We start from the raw sequence: 27,728 nt of genomic DNA on the forward strand, positions 1-27,728 counted from the left end.
TATTTCCCTGACTCTCTCCCTCTGCGCAGTGGATATTCAAGCGACATTAAGTTGACTTACTTTCAACGCCTTAAATTTTTCTCGAAACAACTTCAAGGTTTTCCTTCAGAGACAGATAAAGGGAGTGAGACCCATAAAAGGCAAGCAATTTGATTGTAACAGATTTAATTACAAAGTTCCGAGCAAGTCGTGTGTTAAATTTGACCAAAAAGTTGAACAAAAAATGCATAATCTTAATGTCCAGCTAATGAGGCGTGAACAAGTCAAGGAAAGTTGAGTTTGCTGTCGGTTTCTGTTTCGGAGGAGGAGTCGAACTTTTCTCTTAATAAATTAAGTGTAATCTGTTACGCAAATTAAACAGAATCAGAAAATAGATAAACCCCGTTTTATGAGGATGAGTTTTGGGCGAAATTTATGTAGAAAGGGAGCTATGTATAAAGGCTTAAGACAATAATAATTTCATTAATCTCAAAACAAATACGAGACAAGCTTTATCGTTCGATGTATATGATCGTCCTAAAAGTAGGCAATAAAATCGCCTTGCTAAAACACTAAAAGTACGCTTCTCTCTTTTTAAAATATTTCGCATTTATTTAATCATTTAAAAATGTTCTTAGCACAAGTTTTGGTAGTTTTTTCTGTCTAAAAATGTTTGATAAAAATAAAATGTTTTCTCTTTTTGTGTGTTCTTATTTTTGTATACCAACAATTTGCACATTAAAATTAAGTTTCATGCCAACAATTTGCAATATTTAAGTTTAGCTTACTTGAACTCTTGTCATGCAAAAATATTTACCCAAAATCGTACAGCTAGATCTATGTATTATATCTGAAAAGCTATGTTAAACCTCTAGATTGTAAGCACTCTTTAAGTATAAATCACTATGAACCCTTGTAACCTCTTCAAACCCACAGCCCATCCCAAAAACAACCGAACAAAGATGGGAGAAACCCAGTTAAAAAGACTTATTCCTAGGGACTCTGCAATGCATAGACAGGCTCTACTATTCACTAAAAACTCGAATTAGGAACACAGAAGTGTGGACTTGCCTATGTTTAAGTTTTCTCTGTGTTGGGGAGGCGATTAAAGTATATAGCCGTGGACTTTGCGATTCGAAATCGTTAATCTATGGGTAAGTAAGCTATTGGCTAAGCACACAGCACGACATTAAGCATTTAAGTACACTTTCAGTTATCCAACAGTTTCCATTTAAGGCTCCATTTAGCTCTATTCTATACCTAAGTCTATGCTCAAACGTACTCACAATCATACTCTATAGGGTTTGGGGTTTCAAAAGATTCGCTCACTTAAATGCAATTAACAATGAGATAAATACGTGGGAGAAGAGATTTTTTGTGCTTTCTGTGGGGGACGGGGTCGCGATGAATGATATCTTAGGGATTGGTTCCAGCAGATTGTCAAGGGATTAAGATAGCCTTTAAGGAAACTACTTGGCTAGAGATACCGATAAGCTCAGCATAGATTCAACCAATTGTAATCTTTTCCGAACCACTTTAAACAGGGATTCTATCACACAGAGGAAACTTAGGAGACGACTTAATTAAGGGACTTTACGAAGGATACTATGGTTATCTTTGGATGATGATTTCCCATGCTACAAATACTATGAAGATAACTATAAATAAACCTTAAACTACACATAATCCACCTTCAACTACATATATCTTAGGGTAAAATGAGGGTATAACTTTCGAATCCGATAGACATTCTTTGTAATACTTGTTCTTGTTCGATCTACTAGATTCTAGGACTCACATTCGCACGAAACACATACAAAATACTATATCTACCCATACTACATCCTACTTCAAATCTTAATTTGTAACCCTTTTCGTTGACTTAAATTCTTAATAGCGTTTTTGGTGTTTGTTACGATCCAGTACCCATTTCGAAGGCTTACAGATTAATTGTATCCAGATCTTGGCAGGGCGCCCGAGGACTTATATCATCATTGGCGCCACTGCCACCTGCATCTGCCGCACGTCCTTCGGCACTTATATCCGCCATCGATGAATGATTCTGGTTCTGATTGTGCCGCTGATTGGTATTGTTGTTGTTGCCCATGTGGTGACCCGAAGAATTGCTGGCCTTGGTCTGATCTGCAGAGGCCAGATTGTTGTGCAGGGCCTGAGTCTTCTTCGTGCCCAAGCCCAGAGGAAAGGCAAAGTCCTGCGGCATCTTGTGCATGATCTTGCCCGAGGTGATGAGACGTCCAAAACCCTCCTGCAAACACACCGGAAGTTAATCCGGGAAGAGAAATTAGCTAAAGGTAGAATCTTACCTGATGAGCAAAGGCATAACCAGAGCGTACAGAGCGACGTCCACGACGTGAGGATGGAGTACGTCGCACATCGCTGGAGGCTCTCGAATGGATCTTCTTTAAGGATTTTTGGCGGATCTACAGGAATAGAAGGGAACATAAGACTAAATTCTTGAGAAGGTTTAAAGGAGAATGCTCACCTTATCCGACAAACTTGGATGGACATCGAGAAGATAATACTTGTACGCCAACACAGGAGCCACCAGTACCATTACCGTTATCAACATAGTCATCCAAAAAGTAAGATCCTTTATAGCCTGAGTCAACGAGCCCACATAAGGCCCGCCAATGACATAATTATAGAAGTAATCCAGCACGAAATACCAGACCAAGCTGCCCCAAATTGTTATGTGATTCACAATGGTCCAATAAGAAGTGTATAGAGAGATCTAAAAGGGGTTAAGAACTGAGAAGCGGTTCAGATAGGGAAAAACTGTACTTCCTACCTGTGCTGTATTATCCACAATGAGTATGGTGGCCACAACGGCTCCCAGGGTCATGTGATCGCTCAATATATAACCATTTTGGGAGACACCATCCTTATAGACGCCATAGGGTATCAGAAACAGGACAAGAGAGGTAAAGGCGCCATGCAGCACGCTGTATATAAATTCACGTATATTAAAGAGTTCACTCCTAAGACCCGGCGTATAGAGACGCGGATATTCCAGGCTATTCTTATCCGATACGTCCTGCTCGAAGATCCCCAAAGATAAAACCGGCAGCGAAGTGTAGAACAGATTATACACCGATATGAACATGGGATCGAAAACGGTCTGAGGGAGAATTATATACATTTGTTATATGAGATAAAATAGAAATATTTTCTGATGGACCCACCTGAGCACTGAAGCCGCAGAATAGCGAATACCAGCAATGGCACAGAGTAAATGCAAAGTTCTTGTAGAAAAAGTAGCGCAGAAACTTGCACATCCGATAGTAGGACCAACGACCATGGACCAGCAACAGCCTCTCCAGATACCGGAACTGGGCAATGGCATAGTCGCTGGATAAAACAGCCTGAAGGCCCTCCTGACCCGATATGCCCACACCTATATGAGCAGCTAAAGGGGAAAGGAAAGGTTACAGAGTTGGATGGAGGATTCCATAAGGTAAAAACTAACCCTTTATCATCGATACATCATTGGCACCATCGCCTATGGCCAGGGTGACGGCATTTTTGGCACGCTTAATAAGTTCCACGACCAGAGCCTTCTGCAGCGGAGTAACCCGGCAACAGATAACCGCCTTGCACTGTGAGGCAATGTCCAGGAATCTGAAAAAGTTATGTACAGTGATACATGTTCCTTTATACGTGGATAACTATAACTCTCACTTGATCTCCAATTCCGGCGACAGACAATGAACCAGTGAGTGTCCATTAACGACCAAAGCAAAGCCAGTGGTCTCATCTATCACAATGGAGGCAGCACCATCATCTAAGCTCCTCTTCTCATCCCCAAACAAATCGTTGCACTCGGCGCTGTTCAGAAGTACAGAAACTTAAGTTAGTTACAAGTTTGTTATGGGGTTGCACGTTAAGCACAAAGAATGGAAATGTTATGATAGAACAAACAAGGCAAAGTATACTTCAAAGAGAGAGGTAGACCATAATGAGTTATATGTACAAAAGGTTAGGCATGCAAACAACTTTAGATGAAACAACAAAACAACAACGAAAGGAGTTAAGGAATGAACAAGACTAAGGAATGGTTGACTGTTTTTGGTATTTGGTGCTTCTGAATTTTGGTTTCTGTTTTTCGAGTTTTATACAAGGCAGAATGAGAGACACACAGACAGAACTCATACAGATGTTTCAACAAATATAGATAATTGGATTTGAATAAAACATGTATATAAATATTTTACTTGACGGGCGGAACAAGTACCAATAGAGGGTAACATCCTTAGGTGGGTAATACTAAAAGGTTTTCATCTGAATATAATAATGGTAACTCCCGAAAAGAAAGGAACATTTCTAAAACTAGGAAATAAAATATCCTAAAACTTAGTTACAGAAAGAGAAAAATAAAATAAAATAATAGATGTCCCTAAGATTAAATAATAAAATATAAATAATAGTTTCGTTTTAGATACAAAAAAGAACACAAAAGTTCAAAAGAGTTAGCTAAAGAAATTTTAGAAGTAATATAGACTTTCTAGCTCTTCTATTTGATGTTAAGTTTTCACTTTAGCTAGAAAAATTATTCTCTTTTTGGAAATAAAGAAGTTTGAAAGTGTTTTTGTGTTTGGATTGCCCTCTACCTGTCCGGTCCGCCCTTCTTATCCTTATTTTTGTCATCCCACCTAAAGGTAACCACCGATATGGCGGGCGGTGGCGGCGGCGTGGGCGGACTGCTCGATTCGTGCATAAAGACCGAGGTCTGTGTCATGGTCACGCTCAGCGGATCCATGTTGCTGTCGCTATTGTAAAGGGCTTCGGTTCCTATAAAAGAAGATATGTACTGCTCCTACTCTTCTCTGCACCTTTTTTGGATTTACTCACCTCCTGGTCGAAATCGATTGTATATCTTGATAGATTCTTTAAACTGTCTCAATTGTTTTTCCACCTCTTCCACGGAATTTCCATCCACTATGAAGACATCCGCCAGCTCATCCGTCAGCAGCTGGCAGGAGTACCCAATATTGATGGCCGTTTCTGGGGATTAAGATCGTTCATTATTTTTGATTTCTTAAAGGGATACCCCGCTGCCACTCACCCTGCTTGTCTCCTGTTAGAACCCATATCTTTATCCCTGCACTTTGTAGATTTGCAATAGCCTTGGGCACCCCGTCCTGCAGTTTGTCCTCAATGGCCGTCACGCCCACCAGCTGCATATCGCTCTCGATCTCTTCGTATATCTCATTCAACCTCTCTTCGCGCGAGTCCATGGCCAAGGCGGCCTCCTGCTGCCGAGTCCGCCAGATCTTGTAGTACTGTTCGGTAAGACGCCGCTCGGCCAGGACCAGAGTGCGTAGACCCTCGCCAGCAAATTTCTGCGGGAAGAATATCGTAATTTCTACATGAATGTTTGATATTCAGGCGAACTTGCATTCAGGTGATCTTGTGTGCGGGCTTTTAGATCTTCTTGGCCGCCATGCAATCGATCGTATATCACATTGTCCGCTCCCTTGCAGTATAGCACCACGGTGTTGCCTCGTCGAAGGATCACAGACATACGCTTGCGGACATTGTTGAAATCTAGAATATTGAGGAGCTCGTATTCCTGAAAGAGTGCATGTTGGATTCGCATTATTTAATATTCAAATTCCTACTCTAACAGATCGCACCTCCTTTCGACCCATCACCTCGATGGTAATACTGTTTGGTGTTCGTGAGCGAAATACAAAACCAAAATTGCGGGCAGCCGCCACGAGAGCCGCCTCATCGGGACTTTGGGCCTGGTACTCCAGCTTCCCCTCTACGGTCTCCGCCATGACTGTATGGCAGAGGGCCAACAGACGAAAAAATACGTGGGAATGCTCCTCATTCGAGCGAACTGCATCCAGCAGCGTGCGATCGTACCAGCGAAAGTCGCTCTCGTGATGAGGATTGGCTGAGAAGTCGACGCATTGCAGGGCCTGCGAAAGGGTGTAGGATTAGATGATGTGTACCTTAGAGGATCTTACGATTTGTGGGTATATCTGTTGTTTTCTGATATGTTAAGCGAAGCTTGGCTGTATACGATACAAAGCAAAGGCACGCTGTTAGATATACGATATTAATCCCAAATTATTAGACAAGAAAAACGTTCTGTTTACTTAATACATAAAATGTAATCGCAGGGGAACACACAAATAAAATAGATTCTGTTAGTTTCTAAAATAAACGAAATTTCGAAATTAACGATATTCAAAGGTGGTATATTGGTGGAATCCTAGGGTTTTTAACATACTCTCCATCCTATTAAACGATCATTTCTTAAATTCAAGATTTTGAAAGTCTATGTTATATATATTTGAATAATTGTGCGCGATATTAAACAGTTTAATATTCCAACTTGCGATTTTCGATCATGTATGATATTCAAAAATGTACAATAATCTATGAAAGTTTCTTTAATTCAATGTTGACCTTTTAAAAAAATTTAATTTTAATTAAGCTTTTTTCCAATTTGTGATACATAATATGGGACATGATACATATGCAAGATATTGGACATTTTTATTTTCAAAATTACTAAAATCGATCTAAATAAATTCGAAAATTTAATAATATACACCAAAACGTATTTGTACTGACTTTCAACAAAATAATAGGGATTATACATTTTTTAAGTAAACAAGTTTACGATATGTGCTTTAAGGATATTTAATATACTGATGTAATGTCACCAGTATAAGCAATCTGTACACAATCCCTGTGCAATGAAGCAATGTTCCACTTGGAAATACATGAACGTGCATAAATATATATACATCAACAGACAGTGCCAGACAGTGCAAGACATGCATATATTTAAGCTACTGGGTTGTAAGCAGCTAATGCATATGTAATCAAATAATCAGCGAGATTGCAGACATCGCATGCACACAGAGGCATTCAAATGTACAGACAGATGGAGTACAGGGATAAATGGGGTGTTGATTGAAGGACATGCGACATGCATACGTGCACTCTCTGACGCGACGAACTCCAATTGGTGGCAAATGATTCATTGTGGTGATTTTGGTGGGTGGTGCTTTGGTGCTGTGCGGTTGGCGGTGCCTGCAGCGTCAGCTCCTCTGTAGCGCTGTGGTTGAGACAGAAGGGAACACTCAGCGATGTTGTTGATGGGGATTTCTTGAACTTGAGCTTGACCAACCGGCCATTGTGTTGTGGTTGTTGGTGGTGCTGACTGTGGTGGTGCTGGTTGTGGAGGTGCATGTGTGGTTCGGTTTGTTCGTTGTCATGCAAGATCTTTACTTTGTCACTGCTGTTTGTGCTGGAAAGTTGACGTTGCATAAGCCCCGGTCCACTACGCTTAAAGCAGACACCCAATCCTCCTCCGCTGCTCCTACTGCTGCTCCTTTGACTGTCATAACCAGAGGGTGACGATCCTCTAGGGGTCGGCAATCTTCCAGGGATTGTCCCCCCGGGCTCCTCCTCCTGGCTCCTGCTGGGCGCCGAATAGCGCACTTGTTTGCGTCCCCGATTCCGCTGGGGGTCTTGCGGTGCCGGCAGCGGAGCCGAGTGCTCCATTTCCGCTCTGTCAGATGACGGACTGCTGGCCAATTGTGTCTCACCCTCGGCGGTGACCATCACAGAGCTCTTCTTCGCATGGACCTCGGCTTTGTGCACCAGGATGAGGGGTGGCTGCTTTGTTGATGTAGCTGTTCCTGTGGGAACCTCTTCGTGATTTCTGGGGCTATTGTGGAAAATTGTTTGCTGCTATAACGAGTAATGTGAGTGGGTTTTTTTTCTTTTTTTGCATTGCTTTGCTTCTCGCACAATTAAACAAAAGGGACTAAGGACTGGGACCGGGTGTAGGGAGATCAAAGTAAAAGTTTGATTTATCCCCCAGTCGCCAGGACAGTGCAAGTAAACGGACACCAAATTAAAAGAGAGACACGAACGCACACACAAAGGACAACAGAATCCCTCAACCAGGAAGTTAGAGGTTCAAGTAGCTTAATCCACACCAAAATCCCCATTCCAAATCGCCGTCTTTGGCGGGGGACTCACCTCAGTGACTTCGATGGGTTCTCCCGTTCGCAAGTCAATCACATCGCCATAGGTGCGCCCATTGATGCTGCACTTGTTGAATGTCATGATGTTCTGGGTGAGAGTGCCCGTCTTGTCCGAGAATATGTACTGTATCTGGCCCAGCTCCTCGTTGAGCGTGGTGGTGCGGGCTTTGGCATAAGTATTGGTGCGTGCATAATACATTTCCTCATCCCAGTTGATGAGAAACGACTGTATAAAGCGTATTACCTGCGGGGGGAGGAGAGCGCATTGCATATTAATTAGAGGATAAAGTACGAGTATTATGCACTTACCTCTACTGAAACGTAGAGCGAGATTGGCACAACAGTGTTTAAGACTATGGCATACGAGAAGAAAACAAGCAATCCAATGACTGTGGCCCCCGAGGGTATATAGTCTTTGGGTATGATATGCTCCCAGGGCAAATACACCTGGAAATGCTGTCCTATCAGACCCTCCCAGATGGCGCAGCCAACGGCAAATAAGGCACAGATCGCCACCAGAAAGAGAACAATCTGAAAAGTGTAACAAATACATAAATATATGAAAATTCTCTTCTTTCATCAGTTCTTCAGAGTTGCCTACCCCAATGATGATAAAGTTAAGCAGGCGATCCACGCCTGTACTCTTAAACTGCGTCTTTCCAGAGTTCTGCATGAGTTTGGTGTCCACTCCGGCAAAGACCACAACGCCATAGCACCATTGGGTGTTTCGCAGCACACAACCTCTCAGCAGAATCTTCTCATTGTCCAGTGCGAATCGCTGATTGCGCCAGATTAAAGTGCCATCGAACTTGTTCAGCAGATTGTTGGGTCTCTCGCAGAGGATCTCGCCATTAAAGTTCCACAGCGCATCATGATGATCCCCCAGCTCGATGGTTTCCGTTAGGCATTGTTTGGCCTTCAGATTGGTCTCCCCATCCAGTTCCGCCGTCTCAATGAAGCACAAACCGTTGGGCTCCGATGTGGTCAGCAGCAGGATATCGGCGGCCACAAACTGATTGTTGTCCAGGCGGATGACATCGCCCACCTGGACCTCCGACCACTTGGCATCCACCAGTTTGCCATTCCTCAGGGTCTTCGACTTGCGATTATTCACCTGCGAGTCGGATAGATGTCGTTGCTGGAAGGAAGATAGTTCTATGAAGATCTGAGCGGTTTCAGAGCTCTTTTCATACGTACAATGTCATCATAGGCATCTTTGACAGCTGTCAGAGTGAGTACTCCAATCAGAGGTATAGCTGTTGTGACGGGCGTGAGTGAGGAGATTGCAGGAATCAATTGGAGGACCAGCAGACAGAGGAAATAAAAGTTGGCCAAACGCTGGAACTGCTCCAACAGATTGAAGGGCAGGAAGGTGAACACCGAATACTTGGAGGTCTTGATGTAGTTGTTCTTTAAATAAGATTCATTGGCTTAGTATTTATTTGGTTAACTTGAAGTTTAGGAACTTACATGATATTTGTACTGAAGATTAAACTCTTTGTCATTGGCGCGGATTCTGCGTTCGTTCTCTGTGGACAAAACGGGAATATTTAAGAAGATTTCGCACGAATTCGATTTAAAACTATAAATTTATATAAACTATTTAATCTAGTCGTGTATTCCTCGTTCTCTATTACCCGAAAAATAGTAGGAACTGCGACGTCTTCGTAGCTGGGATAGACGCCGCAGACTACGCGTTGATTTCGATTCAGAGACGACTGAAGGATCCCTTTGCTTGTACTGCTCTTGGTCATCCTGTTTTGGATCTCCTGTAGGATTTGGGGCTTCTGTGGCCAGACTGTAGAAGCTATCCCCTATCATCAGTGGTGTGGCTATGGTCTGCGTGGAGCTGCCTATATTCATGCCCTCCGGTTGAGCGAGACAAGCCTTCCGCCCATTTTCCGTTTCCTCTTCATCCTCCTCGCAATGCAGGCGCTTCCTTCGATTCCGGGAGCTCCTTGCAAACTGGAACCAACAGGCTTTCTTGGTAGATGATGAAGTGGATGCTGTTACTGCTGGTTCTCCGATTGCTCCGGATGGGGTCTGATCATCCTCCTGCTTCTCAGCCCGCTGGCCATCTAGCACCGCCAGCTCCAATGTATCCGGACGCTGGCGCAGGCGTCGGGCTGCCTCGCTGCACCTCTTGCCACCACCAATCATGATCAGCTTTTTGTTAAGCTCTCAAGGCAACTTGCTTGGTATCTGAGTTCTTCATTATCTTTCATTCTACGATCTACGAAACATACATATGCATGTATGTATGTATGTACGTATGTTTGGGGGGAGGAGTGGACACTAACGCGTTGCCAACGCAGCTGTGAGATTAAAATGCAATTGAAAACCCATTGGCACCGAACAAACTTTCATGGGGGGTCGGACGCCATCCATCACTTTTATTTGATGGACTGCCTGCCCCTCTGGAAAATGCCCACCTCTCGACAGCTGTGCCGCGTCTGAGAATGTTTGAAGAATAAACAAATAAACATAATTTGGCTTTGATTTTACGCGGTATCCGTAGAGAATGATGGGTATACGACTATACGGTGACTATGAAGGCAGATCAATCAGATTTGATATGAATGGAATGGATATACTATACATAGCAATTATCTAAATATGTGTCTTTTTTTTTAGCATATTTAGTAGTCGCTTGAAACTAATTTTCCATATTGGATTGCTGAATTTATTAGCAACAAAATTGGAAAAGTTTGTACACAACACAAACGCTCAACGAATTCCCATATTCAGCAACAGGTGTTCCTGCCCCACAGCCGAAGGCTGAATGGAAACCAAACAAAGTAACAAAATGGGAAGGAAGCTGCAGGCAAAGAACACTCTCTCAATCTCTCTTTCTCTCTAATAGCTGCTGGAGAGTCAATGTCAAAACTGTTGTCAAGGCCACAACGCCCCTGTGAGTGGGGGAGAACACAAAAAACGGCAAAACGGAAGATGAGACTAGAAGTTGCAATGCCAGAAAGTTTCTATGCTTGGAAAACAATAAGGGAAGCAAAAAGTTTCGAGCTACATGGATTAAGCCCGAAATTGATATTCGTTCGATTTCAATTCACCCTGCTCAATAAAACGGTACTCTTTCAGAAGGTTATATGATTTGGAGAAAATGTTTGCAGTACCAAAAATAAAGCTTCTTGAACCTTGATGATACTGATAAGCTGTATCAAAACCGGGTACAATATTTAGCTACCGTAGAAGGTTCTGGAAGGGTATCCAAGCTTCGGAGCACAAATTATTGGTCTTCATATTTTTCGTGGATTGCTTGCTACGTTCCAAGGTCCTTTGCCTTTGCATTTACAGCTGATTTGCGCTCGCACTCTCTCTCTCTGGGTTTGTTCGCTCTCTCTCGCGTCACAGTTGGATGAAGTCAGGCAAGCAACAACAAAGCCGGCTACTTACTTCACCGCTGTCACCACGCTTCTCTTTTCCTACATGACCTCCTGTCTATTCTCTCTTCTCTTCCATGTCACGACGTCCTGCTGTGAACATGAGTCATGCATGTGAATGTAAATATGCTTTGCCTTCTGTCCTGCTTCTTAGTCTCCTTTGCGTTACAGTTTCTTTGGGGCAAGCTATATTAAACAGAAGGTAAGGCAATGCATGAGCACTGTTGGGCTCCTGTTTGGTTTGCCTTACCTTCTATTTAATGCAGCCTGCTTGCTTTTCTCCCTGCTTCTTGCTCAAATTTCGTTGTAGTTTCTTAGCGTTCTTGTTGTTTTCTCTTTTCAAAGTTTCCTCCTTGTTCTTGTTGTTTTCTCTTTACACAATTCCTTCAAATGTTCTTGTTGTTTTCTCTTTTCACTCGCATGCGTCATCCACGGGTTTCGGCGGGTGGAGGGGTCAAAGTGGGTAAAACGCTCAATTACCAAAAGCAAATTAACTACAAGCAAAAGCACAGGCAAAGACAGAAGCAAAGTCAATGCCAAAAGAAGAATCGATGGAAGGCTCAATAATTATGCTGACAACAGAAAACAAGAGCATAGGGAGGACGAGGGCATTGCCAAGGCGCTGTCGGACTTGAGAGGGGAGTGGGGGGCCTGTTTCAGTGCCAGGTGCCAAATGCATCATCAAAAGAACAAGGCGGCGTTGCAAGCAGCACGTTGTCCCCCGGCCCGACATCACCGCACATTTTTAGCACATTTTTGCACTGTTTGCGTTTACACTTTTTCAAGTAATCCACTTGCAGCAGCGAATTCCGCTTCTTATGTATGTCTCTCACTAATCACGAGTATGAGAATATATTTATTCCATTACGATTTATTCGTCAGTTTTATTTGGTTTTAACGGAGAAACGCGTTGAACAAAAAGCACGAAACAGTCAAAGCGAAGCGGGCCAACAACTGCCAGAAGACGAGCGCGGTGCGGCCACACTGTCCAACGGCAAAACCCAGCGCAGCGCCGCCAGCAACTGAGCAGAGTACCGTTTAGCTGACGACGTCGACGTCGCGACGCCACCGACCCAAAGCAAGCCCATAGAAACCGAGGAGGCAATGTCGGACGCACGACGAACAAAACGTGTGGGGCTGCCAAGGCAACCTAGGCCAGCCAGGCCAGAGGGTATGTGTACAGGGTGAGGCATTCACAGAGTGCGATTTGGTATGGTGGAATATTTACATACCGAGGCGTTTGTATAGGTGAAAGAGAAGAGCTATGCAGAAATGGTGAGAGAATATACATATATGTACATCTCGAAAAGCAACTATGTCTCACCCTGTACAAGTTCAGCCTAGCAACGCGGCAGCGAAAATTGAAGTTGAAACTGTTTAGGAAGCGGCAGAGCTTGTGGGTAATTATAAAAGCTATGAGAACTAGTTATTGTTTAAAAATCAATCGAGTAATCAAGAGATCGATGGGGAATATAAGCGTTTTTAGCCGGTTTCAATACATTATATATTTTTATTCCAGCCTACTAATTTATTTCTAATTTCTTCTGATCGATCAGTAATGTTCAACAGTAGAATTTATTCAATACTGGACTATTGGTTGTTAATTCATTAGATCTAGCTTTCATTTGATTCCCATTGAATTATTCGCTCACAGCGTAATTAAAAATTTTAATTTATGCCAAGCAGCCATAGAGACCTCTCATTGTAGGACATTTTAATTTCTGGCGATCGATGAGTCGGGGATGATCAAAATCAATACGTACTTATTTTATACATGTGCAAATATGTATGTAAATCTACACTATAGATTCTATAATAACCACAACGTAGCATTTGAGGCTTCAAGTGAGCGTTGAATCAGCAGATCGATGTTTTATTCAATAATTCCCAACTGTAGGGCATTCCGAATTCCCCACGACCCACTTCAGGTCATATCTCAAATTTCTCAGGCGTAAAAATGAGAAAATGTTGAGCAAATTTCCGTAGTCACCCAAAACAAAAAGAAAATAAATAAAATTTGTGCGAGAGAGAGTAAGAGCGGCCAGCAAACAAATCCCAATCTCTCTCTGTCTCTCCGGCTGGTAAAATGCACGTGAATCAAACAAACAAAAAAAAAGCGAAAGAGCGGGAGAGAGAAACTGTTAAGAGAGAACGCATTTGAATTTGAGAGCGTGAATGTCAATGTCAGCTTTTGCTGAGCGGGTCCATATGGGTTAATGAATGATTGCCGCGGGTGTGTGGGGGAGGGTATGATTTGAGGTATTCCTACACTTTGATTTTGGATTTGTATTCTTAGTTTTTGTTGTTTTTGTTTTTCGTGAATAGAACTAAAGCAGAGCAAAGCCAAAAAAATGAACGGAATTTGCACCAAATGCAAGGTATAGGGAGACCGACAGGATTATATATGTATGTACATACATATGTATGTATGTATGTATGTATGATGTAGATGGAAATTTAGTTTGCGGTTACTGTCAAAGACTGAATTCCGTGAATTCTTTTGAAGATGCCAACAGGTGTACAGACGAATCTATGCATACATAAATCTATTAGCTAAAAGTTAATAGCCTATAAAACGATAATAAAGGCAAAAGCTTAACAAAAACTCATTGAAAATGTTGTTAAACAGAAGAATGGAGGGTGTTAAGGGTGTTCTAGAACAATTTTCTTTGTCTAATTGAAACTAAAAAAAAATAGGTAAAATATTTTCTACTATGACTTATTCCTTTCCATGAAGTCGAAATGGTGATCAGATTGTGATAGAATCTTAAGATTAACCATATAAAACCCTAATTAAAATAATAAAAAATATCTTTCAAATTGAGGATGAAGAATATATGTATATGTATAAATTATAGGGTATCAAATATGTGGAACATAGGTCTTCATTCTCTCCATTCTCTCTGAACATCTGGTGAAAACTATAATACGCACTGTCTATGGTACACAAAGAAGAAAATCGAAAATCATGACCGAATAAAGTGTTGTATACAAATAGGAAATGATTGCATTAACTCAAAAGCACTTTGTTGCTGTTTATTTTTGCTCGACTTGGGCCACCACCACGCCAGGAATTATACACACTCAAACACACGCTCACTCACACTAATTCACATTCGCATTCACATTCATTCAATTCATTCATTGCGCGAGCAATACGCGTAAGAAATCGAAGCACCGTTTGGGCCAAGCTCAAGGTGGCCTCACGCATACTACCTCGTCAAACAAAGGCACACTCACACACCCATTCAAAGACTCACTTGAACACACCCATAGATTTGGTTCGAATCGTGTCAGGGCCAAAACGGGCAACCAGCTGCTTTTTTGTTAAAGTTTTTTCTTCTCTCTTTCTTTTTTTGTTGCAGTTGGGTTTGGTAACGGTTCAGGAACTGGGTCACTATCTGCCCGAAATGGGTAACAACTGTTCAACTTTTTGCCACCCCCTATCAAAAGGAAAAAGAGTGGGGTTGTGGGAGCGAATGGAAGGATGTGGAGGTGGTAATTTCCTAATCAGAGATTGCCAAAGGCTTAACGTGAATCAATTTGGAGCTGTGTGCATCTCTCCTGCGGAATTCAATTTACTGGAAATTGATTTCAGACTCTGAATCTGCTTTGAATACTTATATTTGGTGGCTTAGCAGGGGATTCATTATTTGAGATGAATGCAAGAAGACGGGCGCCAGTTTTAATGAATATAAACTAAGATGTAGATTATCTCACAACTATTCTATTTGTCATTAAAACCATCTAGCTACTTGGTCAAATAGGATGTACTTGGAACATCTCGTAGCTGAATCAAATCAAGAAAGAAAGTCGTAGTTTTGTAATAGATATGTATGTACGTTCCAGGTACTAAATGAATTGGAACATACCCCTCTACATTTTTGATCACTTGATATACTCGTTAGCATAATAATTTATTAGGAATTTCCAAGAAGATTCTTAGCCACATATTTTGATTCGTTAAATCTTCATTGTTTTTACCGATTCTTACAATTTTATAATATCTTTACAATACCCAATGAAGGATTTAGATTATACTTTCAGATTTTCATCTTATCTTTTGTTTGTCCACTCTGCACTTGATAATGTTTCTTAAATATTATTAAACACTTCATTGAGAACTTTTGAGAACACTCTCATTAAAAATATATACACTCTTCTCATCAAATCAAGTTAGAATTTCTTGAATCTCCCACTCACCTTTGGCCTGTTGCGGTTGAGTTTTTGTGCCCATTATGAGTAGATGCGAAACTTAGGATCCGTCCTTAACAAAGATCTGTGCTGTGGTATCGCCAGCTGCTTTCAATCTCCTGGTGGCATCTGAACCTTCTAGACTCCGTCTGCGTATGCGTATGCGTATGCGTCTGTATCTGTGTATGGGTTTCCGGCTGCGTCTCCGCTTGCGTTGGTTGCAGCTCCGACTGCGGCTGTCCGTTGGCTATTGGTTCGTCGGTGGTTGTCGTCGTTGCTGGCGCTGGACGGACGTAAACCTCCATGTGTTGGCCTTGTCGAGCCGCCGTAGGCTAAAGGAACAGAGGAAGAGTCAAAGGAGGAGAGTGGAAGCATTCAGTAAGCATTCAAATGATTCGTCATCAGTCTGTAAAAACTTTGTATTAAATTATTCTATTTTCTCTGATGAATTGTTAATGCATTCATAAAGCTTTTTTTAAATGTTGTCAGCTGGACAGCTGGAGAAGGTCGAGCCAACGACAGGACACGACAGGACATACATGGGAAAGGCTTGTCTAGCACCCAGCTGGAGCGAACTTTTTTTATATTTTTTTCTTTTTTTTTTCCTCCAAACAAAATGAACTTGGGCTTGGTCTTGACAGCGCTATTAAAAATTTGATGCGCTCACATGCTAATTGTCGCACGGTTGAGCTGATTTTATGGGGGAGGTGCGAGGCTGGCAGGAGCTAGGGTAATGTGTCCATTAGCAGCTGTCGGCCTAACGTAATAGTAGTTATTGAACATATCCCCCGAACAAGCGAAAGTGTCCTTGAGGGATTTCCAGAACCTTTCCCCCACACCCACACCGTGTGTTAGTCATATTTTTCAGGCTTTAAGCCATTTGCGCAGGTTTCTTGGTAATCGCTTATATGATTTTTGTATCTTATTATATAATTTATTTGTCGAAAGTCCAAATTCTTTAAAAACACACAAATAAAACCAAAAAACGTATCATTAAGGCTACTGCTCGCATTCGTGATTTGGTACAAGCCTTTAAGCCATTTGTGCAAATTGAATGGCAAACGTTTACATCATTTCCTGTAATATTTCATAATTGCATAAACAGAAGCCCTATTCAGAACCAACAAAATAATGATCGTGAATTAATGAAACCACTATAAAATCAAATAAACGGAACGGATTGAAATGAAATGGAACAAAAAGATTCGTTTAGCGAATAATGTGAGTCATTGGAAGAGAGGGAATTGAGGGACAAGAGCGAGAGCGAGTGAAAGAGAAAGATTGTGGAAGAGAGAGAGAGAGAGAGAGACAGAAGAGAGACGGAGTAAAGCTTTGGTATCGTCATAAACAAAGTAGAAGGTAAAGCACAAAAGGGAAACGGCATGGCAAAACAAAGCGAGTGCAAGTGTACCCGGCGGATAGCGACAAACGATATTGGGATCGACTCGAATAATGAATGCCCTCAGAATGCCCTATAGAAAAATTATCCAATAGCAAATCGTTGGGGACAGTTTAAGATTTGTGAACAGTTTGAGATGAACGAGCGAATTGGAAGCATATTTAAGTTATTTTTCTCCACACCATAGCCTATATACTCCCAAATATGTTAGGGTAACCGTATGCTAATTGCGAATAATAAAAGTCCATTCATGAATAATAAACAAACGAACGATTTGTCCGTGGAATGGCCAGTCCCTGCCTGTAGGTCACTCGATCCGATCCACTGTCGATCGTTTACTTTTCATATGTATACCCTTTAAGAGTAATACCTCCGCCTATATGCTGTACTATGTGTATAATGACTAACCGGCAAGTCCCAGTAAAATTTCCAAGTAAACGAACATTACAGATAACCAACACTCCAGGCATTTGCTATTTAATTGTGGGTCAACTGTGCCGCTGTGTAGCGTCATGACTTTTGTTCAGGAAGTTGTCAAAAAGTAAAGTAAAATAAATATTATCCAATGCATTACCCCAAAAACGAAGCACAGGAAAACTCCATCTAATGTTAGTTTTTCGTCAGCCATTCGTCTGGCTTCATTAGTCCACTAGCATTTTCAGGGTTTATTTTCAGTTTTCGCTAATCGTTTCCCTTATATTTTGTACTTCTCCAAGCATCGAATATTATGCGATAATAATCAACAGCTGCCTCTTGCCTCCTTGGAATGGTAATCTAATGGCTCCCCAAAGACCTTCCCCAAAAATTCACAAAAAACTCCCCGAATAAAACACAGAAACAAAAATAGCTCTAATATGTAGTCCAAAAATTATTAACCCACTTTGTCCGGCGGGCGCACTCGCAGGGAGAAGTCATTATGGATGAACGATACATGAATTATGTATAATTACGCTCATCCGTGGAGTATATCCGATTATTTCTAATGTTCTTCATTCGTTATATGGCAAATATAGCATTATTTAATATCTATTTATGGATCTGTAGTCACACGATGGAAATTTTTAGACCTAATGAGCCTTGAACTAGTTTTTAATGAAAGAAGATGGAATGGTAGGTAGGTTGTGTACGGTCCTTTTTCAGGGGGATGGGCTTAAAAGCCCTTTTTTTGTATTATTCCGCAGAACTGCCTTAGAGGTATTGAAATACTATTAATTTTATAACACTTTGCATCAAACAATGGTTAACGATTATGTTTATGGATAAGAACTTAATTCAGAGTTCCTTGTTGGCGGGTTTAAGATCATTCGGGCCTCAACTTAACTGATAAGCCGAAAGGATTCAACATACACCCACAGAACAATTAAAAATCTTTAGTCAAAGTATCACAAATAGCAGTATCTGTAGAAGTATGAACGTTCTATAGTTTCACTCACGTTTCAATAATAACTACCCATTCAAGCCATATTTTGTATGAGTTTAAATACTGCCAACAAGCAGCTGCAACTATATTTTTATTGCCACATAAACCTGATTATCAACCTAATGATGCGAAATGATTCAAAAATGTGCATGGCTGCCATTCATTTGCAACGAATCATTCAGTAATTTCAACAACTGTCAGATAGACGTATCTAAAGATCTGTTATCCAAGAAACTATTAAAAGCAAATCCATCAGATAAATGTATTACGAGTGAAACGGATGACTCGTGAATAGAGCGCCCCCATTGTGTGTTCTGCGAGATACTTGTCTGGTAACTCGAGCAAACTGCAAATGAAAGGCAATCAATGCAATTGAATGTGGAAGCATCAATTTCAATTGATTTGCAGCAATTAGAGCACCATCTGTGTGTAGTATCTGTAGGTGGTATTGAAGAGATCTGAAGAGGAATTAATTCCCCTTGAGTGGGCCCCCTTTTCTGGTCAGTGGAGCAACCTGTTTAGCGTTTGCCAGTGTTTGCTTCGTTCCATAAAATTCGCATAAATTATTTAGGCTGCATTTCACTTACTCTGAATGCCAGGACTCATGGCACGAGGCACAAACATTTCTGAATGGAAAATGTGCAACGAAGGTCAAGTGCAGGCCCCCGCCACCCCTTCCACCCATTTAAACCATTCAAAACACATTCTATAATGTTAAAAAAAAAATGGAGAGGGGTTCGGTGGGTTCGGGGTCGGGACTCATTAAATGTTTGGAATAACTGAGTTGTGTGGAAATTTTAACCATATGGAAACGTCTGTCCTGGCAAACAGGTTTAGGGTTCCACAAAGTTTCGCAGCGAATTATCGAATTTGAGCCCATTAGAACGTTGGATTATACATCAAGGAATATATTAGTCTTACTATATACTGGCCTTCAGTGCCTTATGTGGGGCTACAATCAATGGCAGACATTAGGGGATTCTTTTATGCCTGCACCCAACCGATTCGCGCGTCATGCGGTGGGTCCCATCGTGTTTCTCGAAATTCGCAGTTTGGTGTCGCTTCTAAAACAACTAGATGTCACATAAAATAGTTCGAAGATAATCTGTCGATCATCCAAAGATATATTATCCTGTTATCCCTTGATGGAATTTCCATCTACGCAGTAAATTCACTTTACTGCAGCCTAAGCGCCGGTGAATGCCGTAACTTACGGCAATTATTTGCTCATTAATAATTAGTTATATACTTGCCGAGAGTCCTGGGGCCTCCTCGTTCTTGGCGGCAGTCCTGAGAAAGGACTCAGCGGGGATAATTACCGTGCGAGGGCACTAATCCCCGGCATCGTGGGAGCATATGCTTTGTCCCATCAAATATTGATGCGATATTGAAAAACCCAGAGACTCAAGGGTGACACGTGGCTAAATGTGGAAGGTGGATGGCCAGGAGAGTCAGAGTCAGGTGTGAGAAAACTGTCAGTTCTTGAGCACCAGACTTGTTGAACCTCACATCGCAGTGAGACATTCCGTGCGAGAACATCTGTCCCTCGATTCCCAAAGCATTCGATAGATCATTCTGGGAATCGAATGGGGAATTTGGGGCACACAGCTGTGGGGGTGCCACTACTGTGCGTGTGCCAGGGATTGCGTGATGGGAACACCTTCATCGACCCTCACTCCACACCTTCCCCGTCTCTCACTCTACAGCGAGTCGCTCCTATTGAAGCGATTCACATCAGCAGATAGCGAAATTATGTATCCAATGGAGGGAACATGTAGCCGGAGGAAGAGAGGTGGCTATAACGCTTAAAGCAAATAGCCGCTAAAAATTCCAAAAGAAATGCGGGCTCGAGCTGCGGGATTTCTAGAAGGGGCAAAGCTATGGGTAGGAGAAATGTACATACAAGATAGATATACGATAGTAGAGGCTAAAAATAAATTGTTATTGCATAGAATTGGTAGTCTTAAGTCCTACGAGAGAAGGTTAAACATATTTTCAGCAAGGAGAATGCTTCGATTTGGTAGGTAAAGAGATTGCAGCTTGAATTTTATTTTGATACAAATTTGCCTTAGAGAGATGGCTACAAAGTTTTTAGAGATTGGTTTAAAATATAATAGATAAACTACAAATGAAGATTACATTCAAACTTTAACTTTGGAAAGGTGTCTTGCCGGAGTTCTCTAATAAAGAGACTGATTTCATCAAAGGTGCCTGCCCAACAGGCTTTCCATTTTTTCCATTCGTCTAAGACACAAAAAAGGAATAAGGTAGATCTTTCCACTTATCAAATTTCATTCCCCCAAGCCGAAGCAGAAGAACATTTGTTCATTTGAAAAGTTATCTAAGTAGCGCCTTTTACTTTTCATCTGCTTGTAATGACTAATGAAAATGATTCACTGATAGGTGAATCATGGGAATATATCGAACGAGATTTAGGTCGGGAAATTCCATTTGATTTGAGGAGTTATAGTTCTTAATCTTTAATATGGGTAATTTCTTTGTTTCTGGAAAAGTTAACCTCTCGAGTTGCTTTCAAAAATCTTCTCTTGTGTTGATTTCACTCCTATCAAATACTATTTCAGGCCTTCGCGTCTTACAGTCCATTAGCGACGTTCGACCATTTTGATTACCACAAAATACTACCTCAACCAAATCGGAATTATGGCCAAGCCGAGTCCTTGTCCCGATTATAATTTGCAGCCCCATGAATGGGTCGCCATATCCATGTGGACTGTCCCCAAACTCTGCCTTAAACTTTCCCTTTAGTTCTCCTACTTTCACTCTATTTGCTCCACTACCTCCTACTTTCACTATATTCTCTTTACTCTTACTTTCACTATATTCTATCTCTCTTTTGTCTGCTTGTCTGCCACTGTTTGGCCTTTCGGGAGGGCACCCCTATCGTACACCCCCTAAATGCATTTGGAGTTAAGGGTAAATCAATGTCCGAGCTTTGCCCATAGATGAGAGTATATTTTTGTCTGGATATCGACTATAATTTAATAGCGTTAAGGCGAAGTGGTGTTCAGGGGGAGGTTTCCAAAAGCTTATGCAAACGCTGGCCATGCAACTTTTCTTTTTTAGATTTTTCCTCTTTTGCAAATTGATTTGATGAGCGGGAAAATTCCTGAACTAAAAGAGTTTCCCTCTCTTTTGACGAGTGTTCAGGTCAGTTGGTCAGATGTCTGGGACTTTGAGGCCCACCAACATTCAACTTGTATTCAATGTTCAACATTTTTCCCTCTGGTTCGATTTTTTTTTGCCTCCGGCCACGAGATTGCCCTAACAACTTCCTCCCCGGACCCTGGCATTTCGTCCTCGTCCTCGTCCTTTGCGTGTCCGTCTATTGCCTTTGACAGTGACCGTCGTTTGTGGTCGTGGTCGTAGTCATAGTCGTAGTCGTGGTCGTTGTTGTTGCTGGTTATTGTCGATGGTTGGCGTGTGGTTTGCACTTAGAGCCGACCGACCGATTGTCCATTGTCCGCATTCGGCGACCCAAACCCCACCTGAGGGGCACGGAATTCCCTCCCCTCCGCCCAAACTTCTGGTTGGTTTGGTGCACAGTTAAGTGCTGGCACCGTGGCTGTACCCCGGGACAGTGAGATAGTCGAGGCAATGGCTGGACTCTCCTTCAGATGGGACGCCTTCTGTGGGAGTCTTTCGAAAAAATTGAGCTGTAGTCCCGGGTGTGTCAATCAGAGCTGACACAAGTGTCTCCAATGCGCCGGATATCGTATCGATAAAAGGATGGATAGTGAGGAATGTGAGGGGTATCCACGAGTTCAGAGGGGGATGGGACGTGGAAGCACTTGAGACAAGTTTCTTGCGCGTTGATTGATTGCCTGAATGAAGAAAGTGTGGCGGAACGAAAGCAATTCTGATTTCAAGGCCATCTTCATCAGTGATTAAAGTATTCAATGTGTGTATCTGTTTGAGGCACTCCCCACTCTATATTATCCGTATTATTTTATTTATTTGTCACCACACTCTCCCCTTGGAATCATTCGGTCTGTTTATATCTATATCAATTTGTATCTAGATTTACTCATTCCAACTACTTATTGAATTGTATCTTTTAACACAGATCTATCTATCTATGTTCATGTATTCCATATATTCTAATGCTCAACTCCTATCCATCTACACTACTCGTATACTTCTATATATCTATCTTTTCCTCCCCCAATTTCATCCCCTTATATAACCAGTCCAGAACTAAAGCAAATTTTGTTTATTTTCCAGTTTTAGTTGGTCACTTTTGGCCTTTCGTTTTGTAATTTGCTTGAATACACGTTCATTAAAGTTACTTACATGGCTATATACGCTACCCTTTCGGAGGTGTGTGGGTTTTCAGTCTAAGTATGATTAAATCTTTCACGAAATAAGAGAAACAATATGAAAAATAAATTGCTAAAAGAAATAAATTATTCTTTTCAAATCAATAAAGTTTGAAATTATTCTGTAATCATTTGAGAGAAAGAAAATTCTTTAAATCCTAATTTAGTATCATGAAATAATTCGAAAATTCGAATCCAAAATTAGTCTTATGGTTTTTATTATATTTTAATCAGACAGAGTGTCTCGAATTCGTTGATGGTTTCTCCATTTTATTTGGTTTTTCCCTGTACAAAAAAGTATCGCGTTTTGTAATTTGTTTGCCTTGGGAAGTTTTTTTTTTTTTTTGTTTTTTTCGTGCTTGGTTCTGTTGTTTCCTCCACTTATCTCATACGATATGTGGGGAGAACAAATTTGTATCTCTCAATGCCTTATCTTTGTCTCACAGAGAAACGATTTCCAAAGGTTTGAATGAGTCAAGAAACCATAGCGACCGGAGGAGAGCTACCAAAAGATGTCAAGGGAAGATACAGGCACAGGTAATCATCAGAAGAATGAAGTGTTTGGGCAAATTTTAGAAGATGCTGAAGAAATATACAATTTTTGAAAGAATGAAATGCTTGAGAAACTTTAAGAAGACCCCAAGATCTTAGGAACAATCTTAAAATGGAATGCTTTTTTTCGCTATACTTTATTGAGTTTGTTCCACTTTAGGGTCCGAAAAGGTCCCCTGACTCACAAAAAAAAGTTTGAAACTATTAAAAAAGATAAAATTTTTACCTCTGTTCGTCATGTATTTCATATATTAGAAGTGCAAAAATTCTTAGGAAACTCCAGGAACTCTGAAGTTTTTGATTCTCTGGGAGTTCTATACAATGAGTCTCACTCTTTTATCTCAGTCTTGTTTCACCGTTTATCTCCACTTTGACAAACACAAACAAATTCCTTGGTGTCAGCAAAAGAATTGCTCCGTTCCGCTCATAATAATTACTAAAGTTTTGCGTTTAGTAATTATTATTAAATGTCGCGGGTTAACTACCGGCAAGCAAAACGCAAACAAAAAAACTTTTAAAAACAATTTGAAAATAAACCGCAAAAGTATTCAAAAAACGAGGTGGAACGTTGTGAGTTGCTGCGGACACCGCAACTCTACGGTTATACCCGATACTAAGTCAGTATGGCTCTCCTCCGGCAGACGCCGCTAATATTAAACGACACGACAAAGAGAGCGTGCGAGAGAGACAGAAAATCAGTCTGAGCGTGACGTCACGCGCTGCGTAGCCACTGCAAATTGATTTGTTTCCTTTGGCTATAAAAATGATCTGATCTGATCCAGATTCAGCAATCTGATAGATATGGTCGTTATCTATGATTCTGCGTTTTTAGTTTTCTCAAATCTGCAATATTGTGGATGCAACAGATTTTCGTCCTTTGTGGGGGCGGAAGGGGGTGGGGCGAAATTTTGAGATAAAGGTTTTATAGTGAGATCTAACAGAAGTGCGGATACCAGATTTGGTTACTCTAGCTTTAATAGTCTCTGAGATTTGTGAATATCCCCAGATTTGCATCCTTTGCGGGGGCGGAAGGGGGTGTGGCGAAATTTTGAAACAAACTCGTCTCGGTCCGATATATTAGGAGTGTGGATACCAAATTTGGCTGCTCTAGCTTTTATAGTCTCTGAGATCTAGGCGCTAATGTTTTACTCTAAGCAAAGCCGCCTATGCTACCTGTGTGTTAGAGAGAGACAGGGCGAGAAAAAATGAAATTGTTTTCTTGATGCTGGCTATAATAATAATACGATCGAATTCAGATTCTGCAGTCTAAAAGATATGGTCATTCTCTACGATTCTGCGTTTTTAGTTTTCTCGTATCTTTAAAATTGTGGATGCCACAGATTTTCGCCCTTTGTGGGGGCGGAAGTGGGCGGGGCAAAGTTTTGAAATATTTTTGGAGCAGTGACATATTACAGAAGTCTGGATCCAAAATATCGTTGCTCTAGCTCTTATAGTCTTTGAGCATTAGGCGCTGAAGGGGACGGACAGACGGACAGACGGACAGACGGACGGACGGACAGACAGACAGGGCTCAATCGACTCGGCTATTGATGCTGATCAAGAATATATATACTTTATAGGGTCGGAAACGATTCCTTCTGGACGTTACACACATCCACTTTTACCACAAATCTAATATACCCCAATACTCATTTTGAGTATCGGGTATAATAAAAAAAATTCAAGAAACGGAGCAGGAAGAGTGGGAAATGCTAAAAATTAATTTTGTTTCGGTATTCTCTTTTCAGCGATTTCTTTAAAGCGAAACTTTTTGAGACAGGGAATAGACGATGACATCATTTTGGGGAAAGATCATGGAGAGAAATAGACTGTGGACACGTGTTGCTCTGTGCCACAACTTCAGCGCATACCCGACTGGTAGTCCATCTCCTCCGCTAACCGATTGGTCTCATATATCAGTCTTTTGTATTATCCATCCACACAGAAAGTTCTCGGGTAACTCAGCCAAATCTGGGTCCCCAAAGGTGAATTGAAAACAACCCCAATTGGTACTTCTGCACTTGAGAATATCTCAAAGCGGTGACATCGTCATTTAGTCATTTTTTTTGTTATGAACAATCTTTGAAATCTTAAGAAGAAATCTTTTATGTAGATATCTGCTTTGGGCTATTCATCAAATTGTCATGGCTAATTACAGTAGTTATTTCTTGAGGAATATATTAAAATATTTGCATAATATTGAAGTCTTTTGGTTAATGAAGAAATCGTTAGTTTCAGGTCTTAGTTTGATAAATCTTGAGGAAGCTCAATTTTCTTTATAGTTCGAAATTGTTGTAAGCAACTATAAATACATAGCTTAATAAATATACACACAAATACCTATTTACCACTTAAGAATTATGCTCATTCCTGCTATAAAGACCACGACTACGACTATTATGTATTCCTTATTATATCTCTTATTATATATCTCGATATCTTAGCCACCCCATAAAAGTCTTTAATCAAGGCCAATGTCAGTCGCTAAGGTAAAGTCATTGACCAAAGATCCACAGATAAAGGAATGACTGTAGCTTCAACCATGACTGGGCACAAAAACCCTTCAGCACCGACATAAGCGGCCACCCACAAATACCGTTATGAATATGTGCTTATAAGACCATACTTTTATGGATATGAGGGGGCGAAGAAAAGCGAAACTGAGACTGCAGCAGATAAGCCCCGATCTGCTCGACAATTTTCTAAGAAAAAATAACTTTTGCAAGGGGTTTGCTAAAGGGGAAGAAAATTGTGCATATTGCGGCAGCTGTTTGCAAGAAATGATTGCGAGAGGAGGGAAGAGAACGAGAACAAACACTCACCCGACCAAGGCGCATAAATAGAAGCCAAAGAGAAGCCGGGCTTGAGCCGTTAATGCTGCTGTCGAACTCGAACTAGAACTCGACTTCAAATTCAAAGCCGGCTTGTACGAAAAGCTTTAGGATTTGTTTAGTCGCAGTCTCTGCTGCAGCTGTTGCATGTGGTCAGGCACTTGTTGTTATTTTTTTTTTAGTTAGCTTTTTTCTGTTATTACTTTTATTAAGCTTACTTTAGTTGCACTTGACTAGCTTTGCTTTATTTTGAATTCGAAAATTCACGAAAATATTGGTTTAAGCACACAAGTTTTATCGAAGCCGAACCAAAAATTAGAAACCAAAATAAAAACCAAATAGAACTCGGGATCTTGGGAACCGCTCGTTTGTCTGAGAACTGTTATATTATTGCCTTTACACGGACCGGACCGCACACGACCGCGTCGTCTCAAAACTTCGATTGCAACTAAAGCGGCGAATTGTCGACGGCGTAATACCTATTGAGCTCCCCTATGGGGCCCGGGTTCCCGTGGAGAAATAAAGAGAACTATTAGTCACCGAAAGAGCGAACGTTCCCATACGCTTACACGCTCAGCCGCTCGCCCGCTCGCGAAGCTTTGTGAGTCGCATGCGAGTACGAGTATGTGTGCACTCTTCTTACCACTGATAAGCGGTAATTTGTGTTGCCAACTTGTGTTACTAACTATCGTTTGTTGTGGGGGAAAAGCTTCAACTGGGAAAAAGCTGTGGGGCTAACGTTTAATTGGGGCTACAGTTTGGTGGCTTTCGCAGCTAAGTAAGCCCTGGAAGCTCAGCCAGAAGTCGGAGAACCTATTTATTATAGAGGATTAGTTCCGGAAGGTTTGTTCCAGACGAAATCTGTACTTATTTGGCAGCTCTTCTCGCAAATATGAGCTTAGTTCAGGAAGATTATGTGCTATTTTTAAACTCCGATTTTATTTGTGTAATTTTTTAGTGGTTCTACTTGATATCGGAGCTACACAAATTTGAAATTTCCCAACCAATATGCTGATTCTTTTTTTATGAAATAGGAAATGCATTTATTTATTAATCGTAAGTATTATTCACATATTTATTTGGAGTATGGCCCTCCATCTCGCTGTTTTTGACACTGTGAAGATCTCTCTGTTGCTATTGCTCCACAGCGTATATTCTAGCATCTTCTGAATACATCAATACATTTTTTATAATGCATAATTAGATGGTAGCCCAATCTCTTCATCTCTAAATATCACATATATAATCACAAGTCCCTATTCCCCCACCGTTTAACCAAAAAGAATTCATTTCCACCTAGAAAATGTTAACAAGTAGCCACTTAAAAGATGGCCCTCCCTGGTAAAACACCGAAAAAGGCGACCAGACAGACCCACAGAAATTAATATAAATTTAACCGTTATGATTATGCGAGACAATCTTCATTAATTAGACACAAGTCGAACATAGAACAAATTAGTTAAGGGTACGCATCATCTCCGCACGACCCAAGCGGGGGGTCCGTCCGTTGGTTTCAGTCCCAACCGGCACGACAATGTCATTAACGTCACGTGGCCTTTGCCGTCGGTGCCGTCCCCTTTTGCCC

The 27,728-nt window shown here is 41.2% G+C and overlaps 1 protein-coding gene and 1 long non-coding RNA gene across 10 annotated transcripts; both read right to left on the reverse strand.

Annotated features, from left to right (window-relative positions):
- Positions 1–657: 657 nt before the first annotated feature.
- Positions 658–26,334, reverse strand: LOC6591860 (phospholipid-transporting ATPase ID). Of its 9 annotated transcripts, none has more exons than XM_026986768.1 (20): positions 26,135–26,334; positions 15,614–15,936; positions 9,483–9,541; positions 9,210–9,422; positions 8,614–9,150; positions 8,322–8,543; positions 8,008–8,256; positions 6,955–7,713; positions 5,634–5,924; positions 5,396–5,569; positions 5,063–5,339; positions 4,849–5,001; positions 4,650–4,788; positions 3,679–3,825; positions 3,467–3,618; positions 3,183–3,406; positions 2,789–3,118; positions 2,483–2,731; positions 2,304–2,420; positions 659–2,245 (listed from the first exon to the last, which is right to left on the reverse strand). In XM_026986768.1, the coding sequence occupies exons 2-20, from the start codon at positions 15,645–15,647 to the stop codon at positions 1,919–1,921; spliced, it is 4,653 nt and encodes a 1,550-aa protein (XP_026842569.1). In that variant the 5' UTR covers positions 15,648–15,936; positions 26,135–26,334; the 3' UTR covers positions 659–1,918. The 9 variants fall into 9 exon arrangements, with proteins under 9 accessions (XP_026842551.1, XP_002017350.1, XP_026842569.1 ...); XM_026986763.1 differs by having other exon boundaries at positions 4,608–4,788; XM_026986782.1 differs by having other exon boundaries at positions 7,249–7,713; positions 26,135–26,332.
- LOC113565223 lies at positions 10,439–12,156 on the reverse strand. The gene is made up of 3 exons (XR_003408539.1): positions 11,661–12,156; positions 11,424–11,596; positions 10,439–10,465 (listed from the first exon to the last, which is right to left on the reverse strand). It is a non-coding gene; the product is annotated as an uncharacterized LOC113565223 (long non-coding RNA).
- Positions 26,335–27,728: the final 1,394 nt, after the last annotated feature.

This window comes from Drosophila persimilis, unplaced genomic scaffold (genome assembly GCF_003286085.1).
Source record: "Drosophila persimilis strain 14011-0111.01,24,50 unplaced genomic scaffold, DperRS2 tig00000000-arrow-pilon, whole genome shotgun sequence".
NCBI lineage: Eukaryota > Metazoa > Arthropoda > Insecta > Diptera > Drosophilidae > Drosophila > Drosophila persimilis.